The 19137-nt window shown below is 36.5% G+C and overlaps 1 protein-coding gene across 1 annotated transcript in view; it reads right to left on the bottom strand.

Moving 5' to 3' along the window:
- The window catches only part of MDGA2 (MAM domain containing glycosylphosphatidylinositol anchor 2), a 779701-nt gene that overhangs the window by 441731 nt on the left and 318833 nt on the right, over positions 1-19137 (bottom strand). The window contains exon 2 of the mRNA XM_029952652.1: positions 319-458. Coding sequence (XP_029808512.1) covers positions 319-458 — 140 coding nt within the window. The remainder of the gene's footprint in view (positions 1-318; positions 459-19137) is intronic.

The following is a 19137-nucleotide window of genomic DNA, read 5'->3' as shown; positions in this document are numbered from 1 at the left end:
TTACTGAGATATTTTTGTAGTTGTCTTTTTAACAGCTTCCTTAGAAGTGTCTTCCAAATTTCTCACAATACCAAAACAAAAAAAAAGTCTTCAACTTATCCAAGTGAGTACTTCAAGTGTGAACATTCAGCAATCATCACCCTTGTCCTGCTTTGCACACAGTGACTTCAGTTTCTCTCTCTCTCACACACACATACACACACACACACACACACACACACACACAATTTTTTAGCTAAATCTCCTGAAATATATATGTTTTTGACTTCCAAGAAAAGTCAACGAGAGTCTTCCTCAATGTCACAGTTCGGGACTCACCTGTGGACGTGGATGTCCTGTGACCAGACAGGTCAGTTCTAGGGTTTCTCCTTCCCGTATGGTATAGACCCTTTCGGAGTAGCGCTCCTCTTCAATGTTACAGGCCAAGCCTGAGTGCACAATACGAACCGTTGGGGGAGCTGTTGAGTCAGGAAGAAGAGAGACAAGATACATAAAAAATAAGTAAACTGTCCTCCCATGAATCAGCTTGGCTGTAAGAGCAATTATTAGACTTTACCACAGTCAGATCCATCAGTCCTAACACTATGAGCAACCCCAAGAGATTAAAGATATTGCTGGACAGAAACCTTTAAATTTTTCTAATAGTCACCAATGCATTCTGAAAAAGGCAAAGGGGAACAGGACGGTGAGAGAAAACTCATAATGTAGGAATTCATCATCATTACAAGAATACATGATAAAATCTGACTGCTAAAATGTGAGAGGTACTTCTTTTTCCAAAACCCAAAATTGAATATAGTAAAGGATGCTGTTCAAAATCCAGGTAGTGCCAAGTCAAGAGACCATTAGAAAGGAAAAAGGAATTTAAATGAAAAACACTGGCATTTTTCTACTAATTTTATAAGCCTTGTAGAGCAAATAGAGTGCTAATGAGTGAGAAGAGTTGGTTGTCAGGAACTGAACATCAACTTCGTTTTCAATATTTATAGACTCTTGTGTTGATAGGAGCAAAAGATGATCATTGAATTAAGCCATTGAAGGCAATAGGTCATTGATGACCAAGTATAAAATTCTGCTTCAAGAAAGACTTAGTTCTCATGAAGCTATCTGAATTCCTAAGTATAACTTTCTCCTTTTTCAATACCACACAGGGCAATAAAACTTGACTAGCATTCATTCACTTACTCATCACTGGGAATCCACTATATGCAAAAACTCGTTCAGTCTTTTTTTTTTTTAATGTTTTTTTTTAATTTGTTTTTGAGAGACAGAGAGAGAGAGAGTGTGTGAGCAGGGGAGGGTCAGAGACAGAGGGAGACACAGAATCCCAAGCAGGCTCCAGGCTCTGAGCTGTCAGCACAGAGCCCAACTCAGGACTCAGACCCAACAGCCGTGAGATCGTGACCTGACCCAAGGCTGGACACTTAACCGACTGTGCCACCTAGGCATTCCCAAAACTCATTCAGTCTTAAGAAACACTTAGGTAATAAGATATGTTTCCTGTCACCAAGGAGACAATTGTCAGTTATTAGCTCAAACTGGAGATCATCCTCATTTGTGAATTCGGGATTTTTGTTTGTAATAAATGAATTTGAGAATGGAGATGAAAAGGTTATTTTAATTAAAGGCAAGTGGAAAGACTATCTCTACCAGTAAAGGATAGTGATCTCAAGAAATTTCCTGTAGCAATCTCAACCTAAACATCAGTATTGTCAATAGAGGCTTTGGTTGCTTAAAAATTAATGAAAAGCATACTTGAAATTCTTTATTAAACATTAAAAGGATCATGAATGTTGTAGAATTTGGTTGAACTTGGTGATTCTATGGAGGAAATAAAATGAATATAAATCCAGCTTATGGGAAAATTTCTTCTGGAAAAATCTGTGTTCTGAAAGTAATACAAAAGAAAAGGTTTCCAATATCGAACACTTTATTTTATATTAACTAACGTATATAGTGTTAACAGTTGAAAATATTTTATTACCCTTCTCAATTTCAAACAGAAACTGATAGAAAAGCCTATTGATGGATAATAAAATCATTGGGTATTTTAAGTTTTTTCTGGATTCCCAAGCAGAGTCCTATTCTTCAACTTTCAAATTTAGGATCTCATTTTCCAATGCCCAGCATCAAATGACATGTAAAGATTTCTAGCAGGAGAATAAGAAGAGAATTTAGAAAAGTAATTCTTACATTCACTATGCACAAAAACAACTCCCCAGAAACTTGTTTAAAATGCAGATTTCAGAGGTATGGCCAGAGAGTTGTTATGGATGCAGAACACTTAGGGAATCTGCTACTTAGACCAGATTACTAAAAATAACTGTCTACGTCTTATAAGTATTTCTTGACTCAAGGAAAATACTCCAAGAGATAAAATATCCTTTTCCCTTTAATATTTTCAAGTAACTAAATTCATGCTACGCATTATTTCACTGGTTTGAAAAATTAAATGATGTTCAAACAAACCAAATGTTTTGTTTGATCTATAAAACCAATTTTTCAAAAAAAAAATTTTTACCATGTCTTTGGACTCTGTCTAGACACTGTAATAATTTGTTTCATTTTAAGACATTAGAAATCCTTATCTGAAGTATTTTTCTGGGTGTTCTGATACATTGCACACAATGTTTCCTATATATCATTTCCTACAAGGATCAAACTTAAACTTCAATTCATATAAGTAATACCAGAGAGCTACTTATTTTTAAGCACCCATCATACAAAACTGCATACATATTATAGAAGTTAACAAACTGACGATAATTAATAAACATTTGCAAAATATAAATAAAAATGCAGATTCATTACTTTGAAATATCATTCTATGCCAAATTTAGCTTAAGAAGTGATAGCACACATTTACTAATACAACTAATTATAGAGTAATGTGACAATTTTTCCAGATTAATTTACATGTTATGTTATTTTTGTTTTAGTTTCAAATCAATGAATAGCATTGTTATTTTAAGATACATCTTTCCAAAGCATCATTATGCAAATAAGTAGCTTTATTTAAAACATTAAAATGATACAGTAAGCACACTGTGTTTATGTACAAGGGTTAGTTTTCTATTTTCTTCTATATTTTGACACATTCTTAGAAAAGGTAATGCCTATATATTATACTCATCATGAAACTACTATCTATCTTAGGGTAAAGTGGAATACTCTTCCCAGGTTTACGAGTAGAAGATGTGTTTTTCCTAGTATGTATTAAAAGATGTGTTGAGTACTTTTGCTGCTCAGTGATAAGGTGTGTATTTTGGAAGCTTCCACTAACTCTTGTGGTCAACTGAAAAGGCCTTAGCTCATCCAGGTCAACACTCTTATTTCCCAATTGAGGACATCAAGTGACCTGCTCAAAACCCTGCAGCTAGTTGTGGCCTAAGTGAGACCAGAACTACTCGTTCTTTGTTCTCTTCACTACTTCATGCTCATAAAACTATGTCTGACATAGTTAAATTAGGGCTCTAAATAACTCGTAAACTAGACGTCCACTAGACTAGGGGGAAGAAAAAGATTAAGTAAGTGTTCATGAATAGTTACAGCACTGCAAGTAGAGCAACGACATACATGGCATAATTGTTACGAACAACTGAAGTAACATTGTCCCAATTCATCATCCGACCTCCGGGCCCTGCCAAACCCATGAAATCTCACAACTGCCAAAATAGTATGTTGAAGATTTCTGTTTTCATCATGTCCTCTTCCTGCCTAAGAATCCATCATGTCTCTGCATGACATTTCACAGGGTTCTAATGCCTCTAGGAGTTCTGTAAAGGTCCTCATACTGACTTTCCAATCCGAAATCCTACTTCTTTGTAACATCAGCCCACCAGGGGGAAGGTAAAGAGACCTGAGATTTTAAGCCTTTGATCTCAAATGCAAATTTTCAAGCATATGTTTATTGAGCAACTGCTATATGTCAGATACAAAGGGCTTTGCTCACGATATTCTCCCATCTAGAATTTCCAGACAGATACTTAGATCAATATCCCTGATACCTTCTTAAATTATTTAGCAACGGATCTCTTTTCTTTTCTTCAGGAGATATGTGCTGCCCAGTGATTTTCCTTTCCCTTAACACTCTAATTTTCCATTAAGTGTATCACTGCCAGGATGAGCACTATTTGGAGCATCGGCTCCATATCACAGGATTGAGAATCCACAGCAGGTTTATATTTAATAATTTATTTCAATAACTAATTCCTAATTTATGTTTTAGCAAATATCACTATAATGACACCAACTCTTTTAGCAAAATATCAACCATCATCGCACTGAATTTACTCACTTTAAATATAAATGCAATTTGCATTACTCTAACTGAAGGACGTCATCTTTTATCCTCTGCCTTGTTGAAAAAAGCCTCAATTCATCATCCTGAAATTGGACGAAGGGTTATGATCCCCTTTGCCCTGTAGAGTCAGCAATAAATTAAAATGTTAAAATATTGCATGAGACTCATATTCATCCACATTTGTTTGAAGTAAACCAAATCCCATTACATAAAATCTTTCCTAATACTAATCACATCAACTCCCTTAATTCGAGTAAATTGGCTTTGGGATCAAAAGGTCAGCCTAAAAGGGCAAAAGAGACACATTCTTTTATCTTGTTACAATATACTTTTGAAAGTTAAACCAAATTCTCTCTGTAGGCTGTTGGAGAAAGGACATAAATAAATTATTCTCCAATGGCAACACCCAGGAGCATTTTTAGGCTTTCATTCTCAGATAGAGACTGTAAAGCATATATTTATTGAATATGTGGTATAGATCAGGCAGGGGCCTATGTTCAGGGATATAAAAATCAATGCTGTGAGGTGTGCCTTTTAGTGGCTGACAGCCTATAGGATCTGTCCAATTAGCAAGGAAGGAAGGGAGGGTGGGGGAAGGAGGGAAGAAGGGTGGTACTCTGACAGAAGAAAGTAAAAAGTACTGTAAGAGGGTAAGCCAGAAGATGTCTAAATCTGCCTGGAGGTTTCTAACAGGAGACAAGGACATGTAACCTAGGTCTGGAATCATGTGGAGGGAACAAAAGGTAAGGACACTCCAGAAAGAGGAAGCAGTGTGTTCAAAGGCATGTCTGCAAGAGACTGCCTGCAGTGTTTAGGAAATAACTACATTAAAATGTGGCCCATGTGGTTAATAACTTTCTCTAAATGTGGACACTGCGCCACTCTCTCAACTTGCCATCATGTCTCCAGACACAGCAGAGACACCGTATAGTCCTGGGAACGGGAATGAGGGCAGAGACCTACTTCAGAGGTTTTGTTAGACAGGAGTTGAAGACTAACTGCAGGTGGGGTGAAGGAGAAGGAGTTAAGATGACACTGAGGTTTACACACCAGTTAACTCGGTAAGAGATGACTGTTTAAATAGAAAATGCTCTCCTGAGCACCTGGCTGGCTCAGTTGGTAGAGAATTCACTCTTGACCTCAGGATCCTGAGTTTGAGCCCCATGTTGTGGGCCTAGACCTTACTTTACAAACATACATACACGCATTCATAAAATGCTCTCTTGATCATTACAGACTCTACATTATTCAAAGGTGGAAAAAATTTGAGATCAGGTGTTCTGAGCCCAAGTCATGGAGGGAAGGATTTGTTAGAGAAAGGACTTAGCTGCAAAGCATTTTCAAAAGAGAAGCTTCCAGTAGCAGGCACTGTTCCTGAAGGTCACACAGTTATTAGCCAGCAAATAGGTTTGGTATTAGTAGTTTTGTCGCATCTAAGAACACCTAGTAAGAGCTTTGTGCTTTGGTAAATCCCTTAAATCCCTGCTCCAACTACTCTCTTTTGAAATCCAGCTGCTGACATAATCTTGACACTCTTCAACACCAGGTCAAGACAGTTTATGTTCTTGACGCAGGTCCCAGATCTCCTGGGACAGGCAACGTGGAGAGGGATGCTCACTGTTCTCTTAGAAGCCAGGTACAACCAGCATCCCTCACACATTCTGTCAAGAGACAGAGACACAGAGACACAGAGATAGAACATCTCACACCTTACCTCTCTCAAATGGGTAGAGATCATAACAGTTGACCTTGTTCCTTAAACCACTTTCTTAGCAAGCATTCAGATTTCCTTTTAAAGCAAATATAACAATCATCAAATTTCCTTCCATTGTCCATTTTTTATTTACGTGGCCACATGCTTCCATAAAACACTTCTCAGTCATGTATAGTATCTTACATTTAGCTAATTGACACTACCAATAATTGGCCTCTTCTGCTTAATTTACACATTCTCCAACACAGCCTATTTAAATAGTATTCTAAAAAATGGCATCTTCCTTTCTTAATTTCTCTCTTTCCCACCCAAGCGACTAGTTTAAGATAGAAGGTGTGTCTTCTCCTCCCTCCTTTTTCACAATGATCTTCCAATTCAACATTTAAATTAAGTACTGTGTCTTTAGGCAGAGTCTATATTTATCCCTCTTTTTGTTTACAATCGTTTGCTTAGTATCTTTGTTCTTAGGCACATTATATTACATATTCTGATATCACAAACACAGGGAAGAAGGGAATAGGAATATTTCATAGACGAGCTGAAGAACTCAGTTTTAGATGCTAATGGTGAGCTGACCAACAGCTGAAGAGTCATTGCTGGACATCAAGATTCAGAACTTCTAGAGCAGTAGGTGGTTGACAACAAGAAAATAGGCAAAACCTTGAAAATAGAGAATGCAAAGTAAAACATTTAGAGGATAATGATAGAAACAGGAGGAGTATGAAATCTTAATACAGAGATACCAAGAAAAAGACTTAATATGTTTCTAAAGCCAGAAGAAAAGCAAAGAAAATGTGGTGCTTTAACTGTTACATAAAGAGATGCTCAAGCATGAAGAATTGTCCAAAACTGTCACATACAACAGGGTTGTCACGAGGATCACAGACAAAAGGTCATTGCCTATGACAGCTAAGACAGCATCGGTGAATTTTGAGTGAGGTACGGTGTTAGCATAATGGGGTCAAAAGATGAATGAAGTAAGACTTGATGAGAGAGAAAAGTCTTAGTACGTCAAACGAAGCTTGGGGCAAAAAGTAAAACTATTCAGGTTGACCCATGAGTAAAAAGGAAACGTACGTATAAAAAGGAACCCTTTAACAATATCATACCAACATCTCAGGACTGGAAAGAGTAATGATTTACATTATAAGAAACAAACCATAATGTTTGTGTTTCCAACATAACCAACTTCATGTAATATTATACTATTTTCTACTATTCTTCATCATTCTTTTAAATTGACTTCCTGAAATCCTACCTTTTCTTCTTTTTCTTTTTTTTCCCTCTGTTTACTCTTTTACAAGTTTAACTTTACCAATTTCTGTACCACATATGTGGAGACCTCTCAAAACTCTCTAATCTCTTCAGTAAAAAAGCAATCAAGGTTAATCCTCACAGCACATAAATATGCGTAAATGAACGCATATTAGGAAAAAACCAGACACACGCGAGCGTTCATCCTCCCATCAAGGCCTCTGCTTGTCCTTCCTTTACAGGTTAGTGACTGGAAATAACGGCACACACTCTAAGTCCTCCCTCTGCATCTGCCGGGCTATCCTCAGACCACGGCGGCCTGGCTTCTGCCGATTGCTTGTATTTATCAAAAAATAAAGCAGGGAAATAGAAGATGGTAAGCTGCTAGATTTGGCAGGATTTTGATCTTCTACCTCTCCTTCAGTCTTAGTTTATGTGCCTTTGCTCCCAGGAGACTATACAGATCTTACGAAATTATGCCCTTACTCTACATTTTAAAACAACATAGATTTATTACATCCTACTGATATGCTCACTACCCTCATGAATATAAACACATATAGAAACATACACATAAAAAATCTTCAAATTGTATGTCTACTCCAGTTAACTTCCTCAAAATATAGTTAAAATACCTCTGTCATTGTCGTGTAAGTAATCCCAAATAGGGCAATAGACTGATATACAAACAACGTACAGATTATTTTAGTCAACTTTTAGCTCAAAAAAGTAAGTTTTTAGCTCATTTGACTTGATTCATTGATTTCTTTTAATTAACTACTATTTCGGCACTAGTGTGAACTAATCCCCCCCCCTTTCCCCTCAACCTGTGTATCTGGTTAACACAATATTCCTCTTCACTGGAAAGAAAAACTTTTTTTTTTATATTTACAAAATACAAAAATATGTTTTATATATAATAAAAGTACTAAGATCCTATTGCTTATTCGGGACTTAATCAAAAGAAGGCCATATTTACCCCACATGACTTTGGGAAAAGGCTCTTAATATGAAAGGTTTTAAATATTTTGCATTATTTCTTCAGTACATGTTGAGCAGCATTGTTATAAGTTAATTGAGCTTCCCTGAGAGACTCTCCAAAGCCCAAAGTAAGGTAAGAAAATTAAATCCTGAAGCCTCTGCTTTTAGAAAGGAGCTATTAATGTTTTCTAAATAATAGAAGTTAATATGATTTTTTTTTAGGTTAGTGTTAGGTAAGTATTTAAAGCAAAGAGTTTGCTTTAACTCAAGTTATCTGTTTATATGCAATAGATACTATTTATTTTTTTAATTTTAATTTTTATTTTTTCTTTTAAGAATATAACATATTCTTAAAAAAATAAATTATTTTTTTAAGAATATGTTATTTTTTAACATATGCAATTATTTTCCATCATTTACAATACAGTAGTTACAATGACACTCCAAATGGATAAGCAAATGGAAGAAAGTCTGTCATCAAAACAAAGTAACACTTAACAATCATGTAATTATGTACATGAAATATCTGATGAAGACAGATACAAAATTCGTCAACAAAATATAAGCAAGCCAAATCCAAAAACATATTAAAAAATCATATACGACCCTCACGTGGGATTTTCTGCAGGGAGGCAAAGGTGGTTCCATAATCACAAATCAGTCAATGTGACATGTGACACCAACAAGACAAAGGATAAAAGCCATATAATCATTTCAATACATGCACAATAAACATATGACAAGGTTGAACTTCCGTTCATGATAAAAAATCTTCAACAAAGTACTGGTTTAGCGGGAACATACCTCAACATAATAAAGGCCACACATGAAAAATTACAGCTAGCATCATACTCAATGGTGAAAAACTGGCAGCTTTTCTTCTAAGATGAGGAACAAGTCAAGGATGTTCACTTTCACTTTTATTCAACATAGTGCTGGAAGTCCTAATCACAGAGTCAGACAAGAAAAAAGGGAGGGGCATCCAAAGTGGTAAAAAAGAAGTAAAACTTTCACTATTTGCAAATGACAGGATACTCTATATAAAAATCCCAAAAGACTCCATCAAGCAACCACTAGAACTAATAAATGAATTAAGTAAAGTTGCAGAACACAACATTAATATACAGAAACCCATTGCATTTCTATATATTAATAATGAAGGAGCAGAGAGTGAAATTAAGAAAAAAATTCTTGGGGCGCCTGGGTGGCTCAGTCGGTTCAGCGTCCAGCTTCAGCTCGGGTCATGATCTCACGGTTCATGGGTTTGAGCCCCACATTCGGCTCTGTGCTCACAGCTCAGAGCCTGGGCCTGCTTCGGGTTCTGTGTCTCCCTCTCTCTCTGACCCTCCCCTGCTCGCACTGTCTCTGTCTCTCAAAAATAAATAAAAAACATTAAAAAAAAAAAAAGAAAAAATTCTGGAGTGCCTGAGTGTCTCAGCCCATTAAGAAAAATATCCTATCTTCACTTGTAAATGCACAATGCACCAAAAATAATAAAATACCTAGAAATAAACTTTACCAAGGAGGTGAAAGACCTGTACTCTGCACAGGTAGAAACTGATGAAAGAAATTGAAGATGACACAAATGAATGGAAAGATATTCCATGTCCATGGACCAAAAAGCTAGTATTATTAAATGTCCATACTACTCAAAGTAATCGACAGATTTAATGTAATCCCTACCAAAATATCAACATTTTTCACAGAACTAAAAAAAATACTACTAAAATTTGTATTGAACCACAAGACTATGAATAGCCAAAGTAATCTTGCAAAAGAAGAATAAAGTTGGAGGTATCACAATCCCAGATTTCAAGATATACTTACGAAGCTAATCTAAGTAGTACAGTATTTGAACAAAAAATAATCATATAGATAAATGGAACAGGATCAAGAACACAGGAATCAACCCACGTCTACATGGTCAGTCAATCTGTGACAGAGGAGGCAAGAATATACAATGGGATAAAGCTAGTCTCTTCACTAAATGGTGCTGAGAAAACTGACAGCGACGGGTAAAAGAGTGAACCTGGGCCACTTTCCTACACGCTACACAAAAATCAACCTAACACGGATTAAAGCCCTAGATGTGAGTGAGACCTGAAACCATAAAAATCCTAGAATAAGCCCTGGGCAATAGTTTCTTTAACATCAGCCACAGAAATGGTTTTTCTGGGTATGCCTCATCAGGCAAGAGAAAGAAAAGCACAATTAAAATATTGGGACTACACCAAAATAAAATGTGTTTGCAGAGGAAAGGAAACCAACAAATTAACAAGTAACCTACTAAAAGGAAAAAGATATTTGCAAGTGATATAACTGATACAGGATTAATATCCAAAATATGTAAAATACTCTAACAACCCAACACCAAAAAAAAAAGCCCAAATAATCTAATCAAAAAACAAGCAGAGGTTATGAATAGGTATTTTCCAAGAAGGACATACACATGCCCAAAAGAAATATGTAAAGATGCTCAATATCACTAATTATGAGGGAAATGCAAATCAAAATCACAATGAATTATCACCTCACACCTGTCAGAATGGCTAAAATTAAAAACTCAAGAAATAACACGTGTTGCGAGGATGTGGAGAAAAAGCAACCCTCATGCTCTGTTGATGGGAATGCAAACTGGTGCAGCCATGCTGGAGGACAATATGGAGGTTCTTTAAAAATTCAAACTACAATCACTATATGATCCACTAACTCAACTACTGAGTATTTACCCAAAGAAAATGAAAACACTAATTTGAAAGGATATATGCACCCTTTTGTTGTTGAAAAATTATTACAATAGTGAAGATATGGAAGTAATCAAGGGTTCATCCATAGATAAATGGATAAAGAAGAGGTGGTATATAGACACAATGGAATACTACTCAGCCATAAAATGGAGTGAGATATTGCCATTTGCAACAACATGGATGGGTCCAGAGTGTATTATGCTAAGCAAAATAAGTCAGTCAGAGAAAGACAAACACTAAAAAATTTCACTCATATGTGGAGTGTAAGAAACAAAACAAATGAACAAACAAAACAAAAAGAGACAAAAAACCAGATTTAATAGAGAACAAACTAGTGGGTCCCAGAGGGCAGGTATGTAGGACAAGTGTGAATACATAAAGAAGACCTAGAACAGAACAGAAAAGAAAATGACCTTCAATAATAATATAACTATGTACATGAAATTTTGAAGTTAAACACAAAAAGCAGTAATGCAACTTAAGTTATAATGTAAAAACAAGAATAAAACCAATAATGTTTTTGTATAAAAAAATCTACTTTGTAATGTCATCTTCTCATATTATCCTATCAGGGCACTAACTTTGCAGAAAATTAAATGCATAATAGCAAAATATTAATCTAAAATATCTTCCACAAAATAACATTTCTGTGTCCTGTTTTTCTTAAGTGAAACAGTAAAAAATTTTTATTTTTATCTTATTTAATTTATTTATTTATTTATTTTTGCAAAAGCAAAGGGCATTTATTATTACGGCTTAACCTCGCCAGGCCTAAGCTAGGGCTCCCAGACTTCACCAACGCAGTGGATCCGTGCTGAGAGCCTAAAATTTTTAAATTCTATTACATGGAAGTTTCTACATTTGCAAATTCAGATTTCATCAGAAATAGCTTTCATTGTTTTCACCTAGAAGCATAACCTATTCATATCTATAGCTCAAACTCAAAGACACTTGTATGTTTTATAGATGAAAAAATATACATTTCACCGAATCTAAGGTTTTTAACATTTTTTTTCAAATACAGCATTTTACAACCTCTGTGTGTTCCAGAGAGGAACCGTGGACCTCCAAGTCTTAGTTGCCCTCTGGTTGTCTATGTCCCCATCTTTACACAGACCTTCTCTGCCCAAGCCCTTCACTATGTTCTTCCTGGTATTTCTCTGGGAAAACATCTGATCTACACCTTGCGCATATTTGAAGTCCATCAAACATTACATTAATTCATACTTTTCTAACAAAGGATTTGTGTGAACTAAGCTGGATACCCCAACTTGAAGGCGACTAATATGGGGACCTGCATGTTCCCCTTCCTGGGTAGGAATGCAATCTCTATACACAAGTTCCTGATTTTCTACCGGATCCTATAGCACATTCCAGATTGTTTCCAACTAGAAGTTGAATCATGTCTCCAATTAGTAAATTTTAGAAAAATAAAAAATAACTACTTCAGAAACCTTGAAGGCTAGAATGTAGACTATCAACCTCAACCACCACCACAAGCTGAGATAAAGACACTCTTGCTCATATGGCCCTGTTGTGTATGGGCTTTGAGTCAGTGTGGGGTCAGGGTGAAAGAGACACAGACCCTATTACAACACCGCAAGAGAGGGCAGGATTTAATCCTTAAAACTTTTGATTAGGTCTTCTCCCTCTAAATCAAACTTGGGAAATGGCTTCCTCCTAATAATATCAGAAGCTATGTATCATGTGGTCAGTGAGCCATCAAGGTTCCTTGAACCACATCTTCCTTGCCTCTTATGAATTATTACTGCATCTTATGCGATCAGGACTCTCGAAGCCACAGGTACTGATTACATCATTTCTTTCTTTCTTTCTTTTTTTTTGTACCCCTCTGGATTGAAATGTAGACCTCAATACCCTCATCCTTCTGTAAAATTATGAGCTTTACAGATTTTGTGGAAGGAACTTAAAAAGCTACAGCAAATACTAAGTAAAGTGAAAAATTAGTCACATCATTGCGCTGCAACCTTAATCACAAATTGGGTATTTAGGGGGAGCCATTATTTCTTCCAGTCTAGCTCATCAAAAAAACAAATTAGATTTACTACAGAATATGCCAAAAATGAAAACTTCAATTTGCTTCTCCAAAAGTGGCAATGGCAGGCAGAAAATGTTGAGGATCTGACCTGCCAATTTCCCCATTTTTTCTCTCCACTGAGCAATCACTGCCGCTGCCTGTGACTAACCCCAAGGAGAACAATTTCCTCAACATGTCAGAAAAATGCCTTTTCGATGCAGAACACAGGAGTCCGTGTGGCAGTAAGCCACGCCCAAAGTCCCCTTCTGAACAGAAAAGGGATTATCACTAAGCAAGAATGAGTCCATTAGGGCAATACTATACTCTCAGGGACTGAGAATTTAGCCAACACTAGGCACTTGAGTAACACATGTGACTCTGACAAACTCTAGTTCTTTCTAAAACCTGAAAATATTTATTTTTAATTTCCATTTGAGAAAATGAGACACCTTTAGTGAAATTCAGTAAATTGTCAAAGTTTACTTTTAACTACAATTCTTCCTTACCCTACAAAACAAATTGTGTTAGGGCACCTGGGTGGTTCAGTCAGTTAAGCATTCGACTCTGGATACTGACTCACATTATGATCTCACAGTTTGTGAATTCAAATCCTGCATCAGGCTCTGCGCTGACAGTGTGAAGCCTGCTTAGAATTCTCTCTTTCGTCTCTCTCTGCGTCTCCTCTGCTCACTCTCTCTCTCTCTCTCAAAATAAATAAACAAGCCTAAAAATTTTTTTGTTGGGTTTCACTTTGCCAACCTGCATTTTTTTTTAAAAGGCCAGAAATTTCTTTGTATTTCTGGAATTTAGGGGGAAAGACTAGAAAACAGAAAGAAAATTATCAATTATTTGTATACTGATAGGTAAAATGTTTTTATTACATTACTTGGTACCATAAAAGTCAAAGTAAAAACATCTGCCTAAATCTTGCAATGGGACATGAGAGCAATCATTAGTATTATCGTCCATCTTGGAGTTTTTCTAATTTTTTTTAATGTTTGTTTTGGGTTTTTTTTAATTTTTGAGAGACAGAGAGAGACAGCACGAGCGGGGGAGGGTCAGAGAGAGAGGGAGACACAGAATCCGAAATAGGCTCCAGGCTCTGAGCTACCTGTCAGCACAGAGCCCGACATGGGGCTCGAACCCACGAACCATGAGATCATGACCTGAGCTGAAGCCAGATGCTCAACCAACTGAGCCACCCAGGCGCCCCCCCCCTTTTTTTTAAATGTTGTTTGTTTGTTTTTAATTTTTGAGAGACCGCATGAGTATGAGGGTCAGAGAGAGAGGGAGACACAGAATCCAAAATAGTTTCTTGTAGTTTTTTTAAATATTCAGCTTTTATAAATTCAAACATAAACATACTTTCTCTGCTTCCATTTATTTTTTTTTTTACATTTATTTTATATTCGAGAGAGCACAAGTGGAGGAGGGACAGAATCTGAAGACAGGCTCCAGGCTCTGAGGTATCAGCACAAAGACCAATGCAGGGCTCAAACCCAGGAACCGTGAGATCATGACCTAAGACGAGTCGAACGCTTAGCCGACGGAGTCACCCAGGTGCCCCTCTCTGCTTCTATTTCACATTTGCACTAATTATCTTAATCTCGATGGATAAATATAACACTGTCTGTCTGGACACATGGGTTTTTTCCCATGAACTTTAGGCCACTTTAAAAATGAAGTTAGAGTCTACTGACTTTTCTTAAATTATATTTCTGAACTTTGAATAACCTACCCTCTTCCTTGCACTGACGTTTGTCTGATACATAAAAATCCAGCGAATGACCAAGCTCATTATGATTCAGCTCACCAGCAATGTTCGACTTTCGAGGTACCCTGTAATGAACCATCACCCATGGTTCTACTCCCCTACTTTTACTGGCCCACTGGCCCAGAGGTCTACATCACCAATGCCAACATTACAGTTTTACATCATAATGTAAGCCAGTAACTAAAACAGTCAAAATTTTAAGCAAAAAAAAAAAATAGAATTTGTTCTTTCAATAAACATTTTTTTCACAAGCAATTTTCTCCCACACCTGCTTAATGTTATTGGTACATAATAAACAATGAATTACACACACACACACACACACACACTTATATCTTTCTAATGTTGTTTCTAATTTATAGTATTGGGTTTAAGGGGCACCTGGGTAGCTCAGTTGGTTAAGCATCTGACTTTGGCTCAAGTCATGATCTCAGGGTGTATGGGTTTGAGCCCCGCATCGGGCTCTGTGCTGACAGCTCAGAGCCTGGAGCCTGCTTCAGATTCTGTGTCTCCCTCTCTCTGCCCCTCCCCCACTCATGCCTGTTTCTGTCTTAAAATTAAATAAACATAAAAATAATAAAGTATTGGGTTTGAAATTGGGTTTCCAGGGTTGGAAATACCTGCATATGATCTTGGATAGTCTCACCTTCCTCGTGTATGAAATGGGGATAATAAGACCTTCTACCTCACACTGCTGCAGCAATCACACTAGACAAGGTGTATGTGAGGTTTACACTAGTGTGTGGCTCGTAGCACTAAGCATTCAAAATGTTAGCTTTTGTTGGCAGCCTAAAATCTCCACGTATGAAGCAAATATTGGGGGAATAATATTATTGCTGGTTAGTGAAATCATTCTATTTTCTTACCAATAATTTACATGAGACAAAATGAAGAAATCTGTAAAAATTACACCAACTTAATATAAACTGTCCACAAAATGAAACAATCAAATTTGTCAACAAAGCTAAGCCTCTCTTTTTGAGGTCAGTCAATCCAGTTAACAAATGAAAATTATTGCTGAAAATGTCAACTGAAACTGGTGTTCTTCTAGAATTAATTTACTTAATATTATAAATATTTTTAAATAAATAAAAGAAAACAAAGAATAATAAATGGGTGTATCTACAGAGAAATATTTCTGAAAGGCTTCTAATTAATGACATAATCAGATTTCTGGGAAATATATTTTAGGGGCGCCTGGGTGGCTCAGTCGGTTAAGTATCTGACTCTTGGTTTCAGCTCAGGTCACGATTTCATGGTTTGTGGGATTGAGCTATGCTGACATGGCAGAGCCTGCTTGGGATTCTCTCTCACACTCTTCTCTCTGCCCCTCTCCTGCTCATACTCTTTTTCTTTCAAAATAAATAAAAACAAAAAGCAAAAAAGAAGAAACATATTTTAATACTCAGAGTATAAACCATGTATTTGCTTCTCTACTATAATCTCAAAAAATACAAATATTTGTAGAAATTTCAAAGAAATATTTTAAGAATTATAAAAATGACCTTTTTAATACTAAGTTTCAATAACTAAAGTAAATAGTGGAGAAATGACATGAGCCAAAAATGTTATCATGCACCTGAAGCCTCCATTTTAATTAAGGGCTGAGAACAAGAAACCCTGAGGGTCTAAATCCAGAGCTATTTTGACATCTATCAAATGTTCCTTAATTTCCAATTAAAGGCCTTTTTGACAGGTTCTCAGGTCGATATGTTCCTATTAGTTATCAGTACCTGTAAGTGGTGTTTTGTCACTGACCTACATTAGTATATCAAATATGACAGCAAATTAATGGCTTCACACACTAATAATTTAGAAGAGTACCTCAATAGCAACGAAACATGAATACCTGTTTCAACTTTATTTGATGAGACACTAAGAAAATATAGAATGCAATGATAAATAGCTTTATAGGTGCTCAAAATCTTTTTTTTTAAACTTAGGGTTTAGTACAGAGCTTACATAATTTAATTCCTGAAATAAACTTACTATTTAAAAAATAAACCCAGTAATACTTAATTTTGAAAAATCTAAGTATCAAGTCTCTGACATGATATATGTATGTATCTGTTCGTGAGAACCTCAAATAAAAAACATGTAACTCATGTTGACATGATGTTTGTCCTTTTTTTTTCCTCACAGAAGGTAAGAAGTTAAAATATGTGACTATGTATCATTCTCGAAGTGGAGACTGCTAAATGGCATGCTGTGGAGGTAAAGGACTTTTACACTTTCTAGAAGACTTTGTCTAAAGTTGCCAATTGTATTTTCTCAAGAAATGTTCCTGTAGTGCTTGTCAGCACTAAAGAAGTCTTCCCCTAGAAGGAGCTCATTTTCCATAGGTCATTTACATGGTGGGCGCAGTGGGGGTGGGCTATGTGTCATCTCGATTTGGTTATCTAGGAGCAAGTGTCCAGCACTGCAAGGTTGTTCCCATGCTACTCTAGCGTCTTCTCACCATTCCTATTCTAGCGGACTGGAATTAAGCCTTAAGCTATACAATGGCCCAGGAACCATCTATATGCTGGCCCACATTCATACTGCCAACACAGACCTGGGTCCTGTCCTTCAGGACCTATATCCTACTTTCTAATTGATAGTTTCTCTTGAATGTCATCAAGTATTCTAACATACCCCAAATTGAACTTACAACACATTTCTCTCCTCAAAAAAGATGTCTTCTGTCAGCCTTTTCTGTCACTGAGTGGCAGTACCATCAGAGAAAACTGCCTGTACCAGATACCTAGACCTCATCCTTGATACCATCACCAAGAGCTGTGGACTTTACCCTCTTAATTGGCTCATTCCCTCTATCTTAGGCACAAGTATGCTATGGAAGCCACTATCATCTCTCACCCAGACTACCAGAAAACCAATCTAACCAAAGAACCTTTCCAGCTAAATCTCCAACCACCACCCTAGTAGTAGTTTGAAATAACCATATCAACCCCTTACTTAAGAACCTTCAGTGGCTCCCTAATGCTTTAAAATAAAATTGCTATTATTAGAATTTTGAAAACTCTGAAGATTCTTCCCATGATTCCACATCACAATTCAAACCATCCTCATGGTCTCTTCCAATCCCTCGAACTTGCTGGATTTTATCCTGGCTCAGGGCCTTTTGGACTGTTCCTCTCTCAGGTTCCAAAATCCTTTCTATTCATATTATCCTAACTATTCCTTACTCACTGTTTTCACCACAGAAAAACATTCCCTGTCTCCTCTGAACAAATCAAATCCCTTACTGATGGAAAGAGTAAGAGCCTCTTCTCCATACCACTTCTCTTAGATACAATTTTACATACACATCTGTGGCTCTTAAAGTCAGTCTCCTGCAGCTACAAGTAAACTGTGCCCTACTTTATTCAGCATTCTATCCCAAGTGCCTAGTACTGTGTCCAGCACAAAATGTACATAAATGTTTACAGAATAAACTTATGAAAGCAGTAAAGAAACAAAACACTGTATATAAAGCTACACATAATTCTCAACTATGCACATAGACTAGCAATGTAAATTTACAGATAACTCACATGCCGGTTTTCAAACGTTCTGCCTCTTCCTGATTGTCATTTCAGCAAATGGGACTAATCTAGGTCCATATCTCATCTGCTAAAATAATTTACATCATAATTTTCCCTAGCCTGAGGACACAGCCTTTTGCTCTTCCCCATAGTTGGTTTATTACGTGGCAATTTCTACATATAAAATGTCTTAGAATGTGATGCTTAAAATGCATATTGTGATTTATAATACAGTATTTTCACTGTGTTATATGATAATATCCCTCTTACGGTTGGTGGATCTTAAATCATCCGTTATTCTGGACTGAAACACCAGACTATATGCTTTATGCAGGTAAAGTACAGATACTGACATTTGCAAATAATATCCTTGGGTTTGACAAAATTCAAATGAACCATCTTTCCCAACCAGTTTTTGTCACTGTACATTTCTGACTTGCAAACTGCAAAACGTCTATTATAATCCGTAAAATTATATTTGTCTTTCAAATACTGAAATTGTTTCTACCCATGGTTAGATTGTACTGGTCTGTTAAATCGATGTCCTTCCTTATTGTACACCGACACCATATGTACTAAAAGACTGAAAACATACTCCATTTCCAACCAGTACATGCTACTGAACTCTAATCTCCAGAAAGAATGGGTCAGGGATATTTCATCTCCTCAGGTTCATCTCCTTATTTTCTGTAGACCTGCTAAAAATTACAGAAGTTTATTTTCAATGATAGAAATAGCCACTGATAGAGAGAAATCTTAAATATTAACTGGGCTTGGGGAAACATTAAACTCTATTACCTTC

This window comes from Suricata suricatta, chromosome 9, assembly GCF_006229205.1.
Source record: "Suricata suricatta isolate VVHF042 chromosome 9, meerkat_22Aug2017_6uvM2_HiC, whole genome shotgun sequence".
NCBI classification, from domain to species: Eukaryota; Metazoa; Chordata; class Mammalia; order Carnivora; family Herpestidae; genus Suricata; species Suricata suricatta.
Note: the sequence above shows the minus strand (reverse complement) of the source record. Positions and strands in the feature narration are given on the sequence as shown.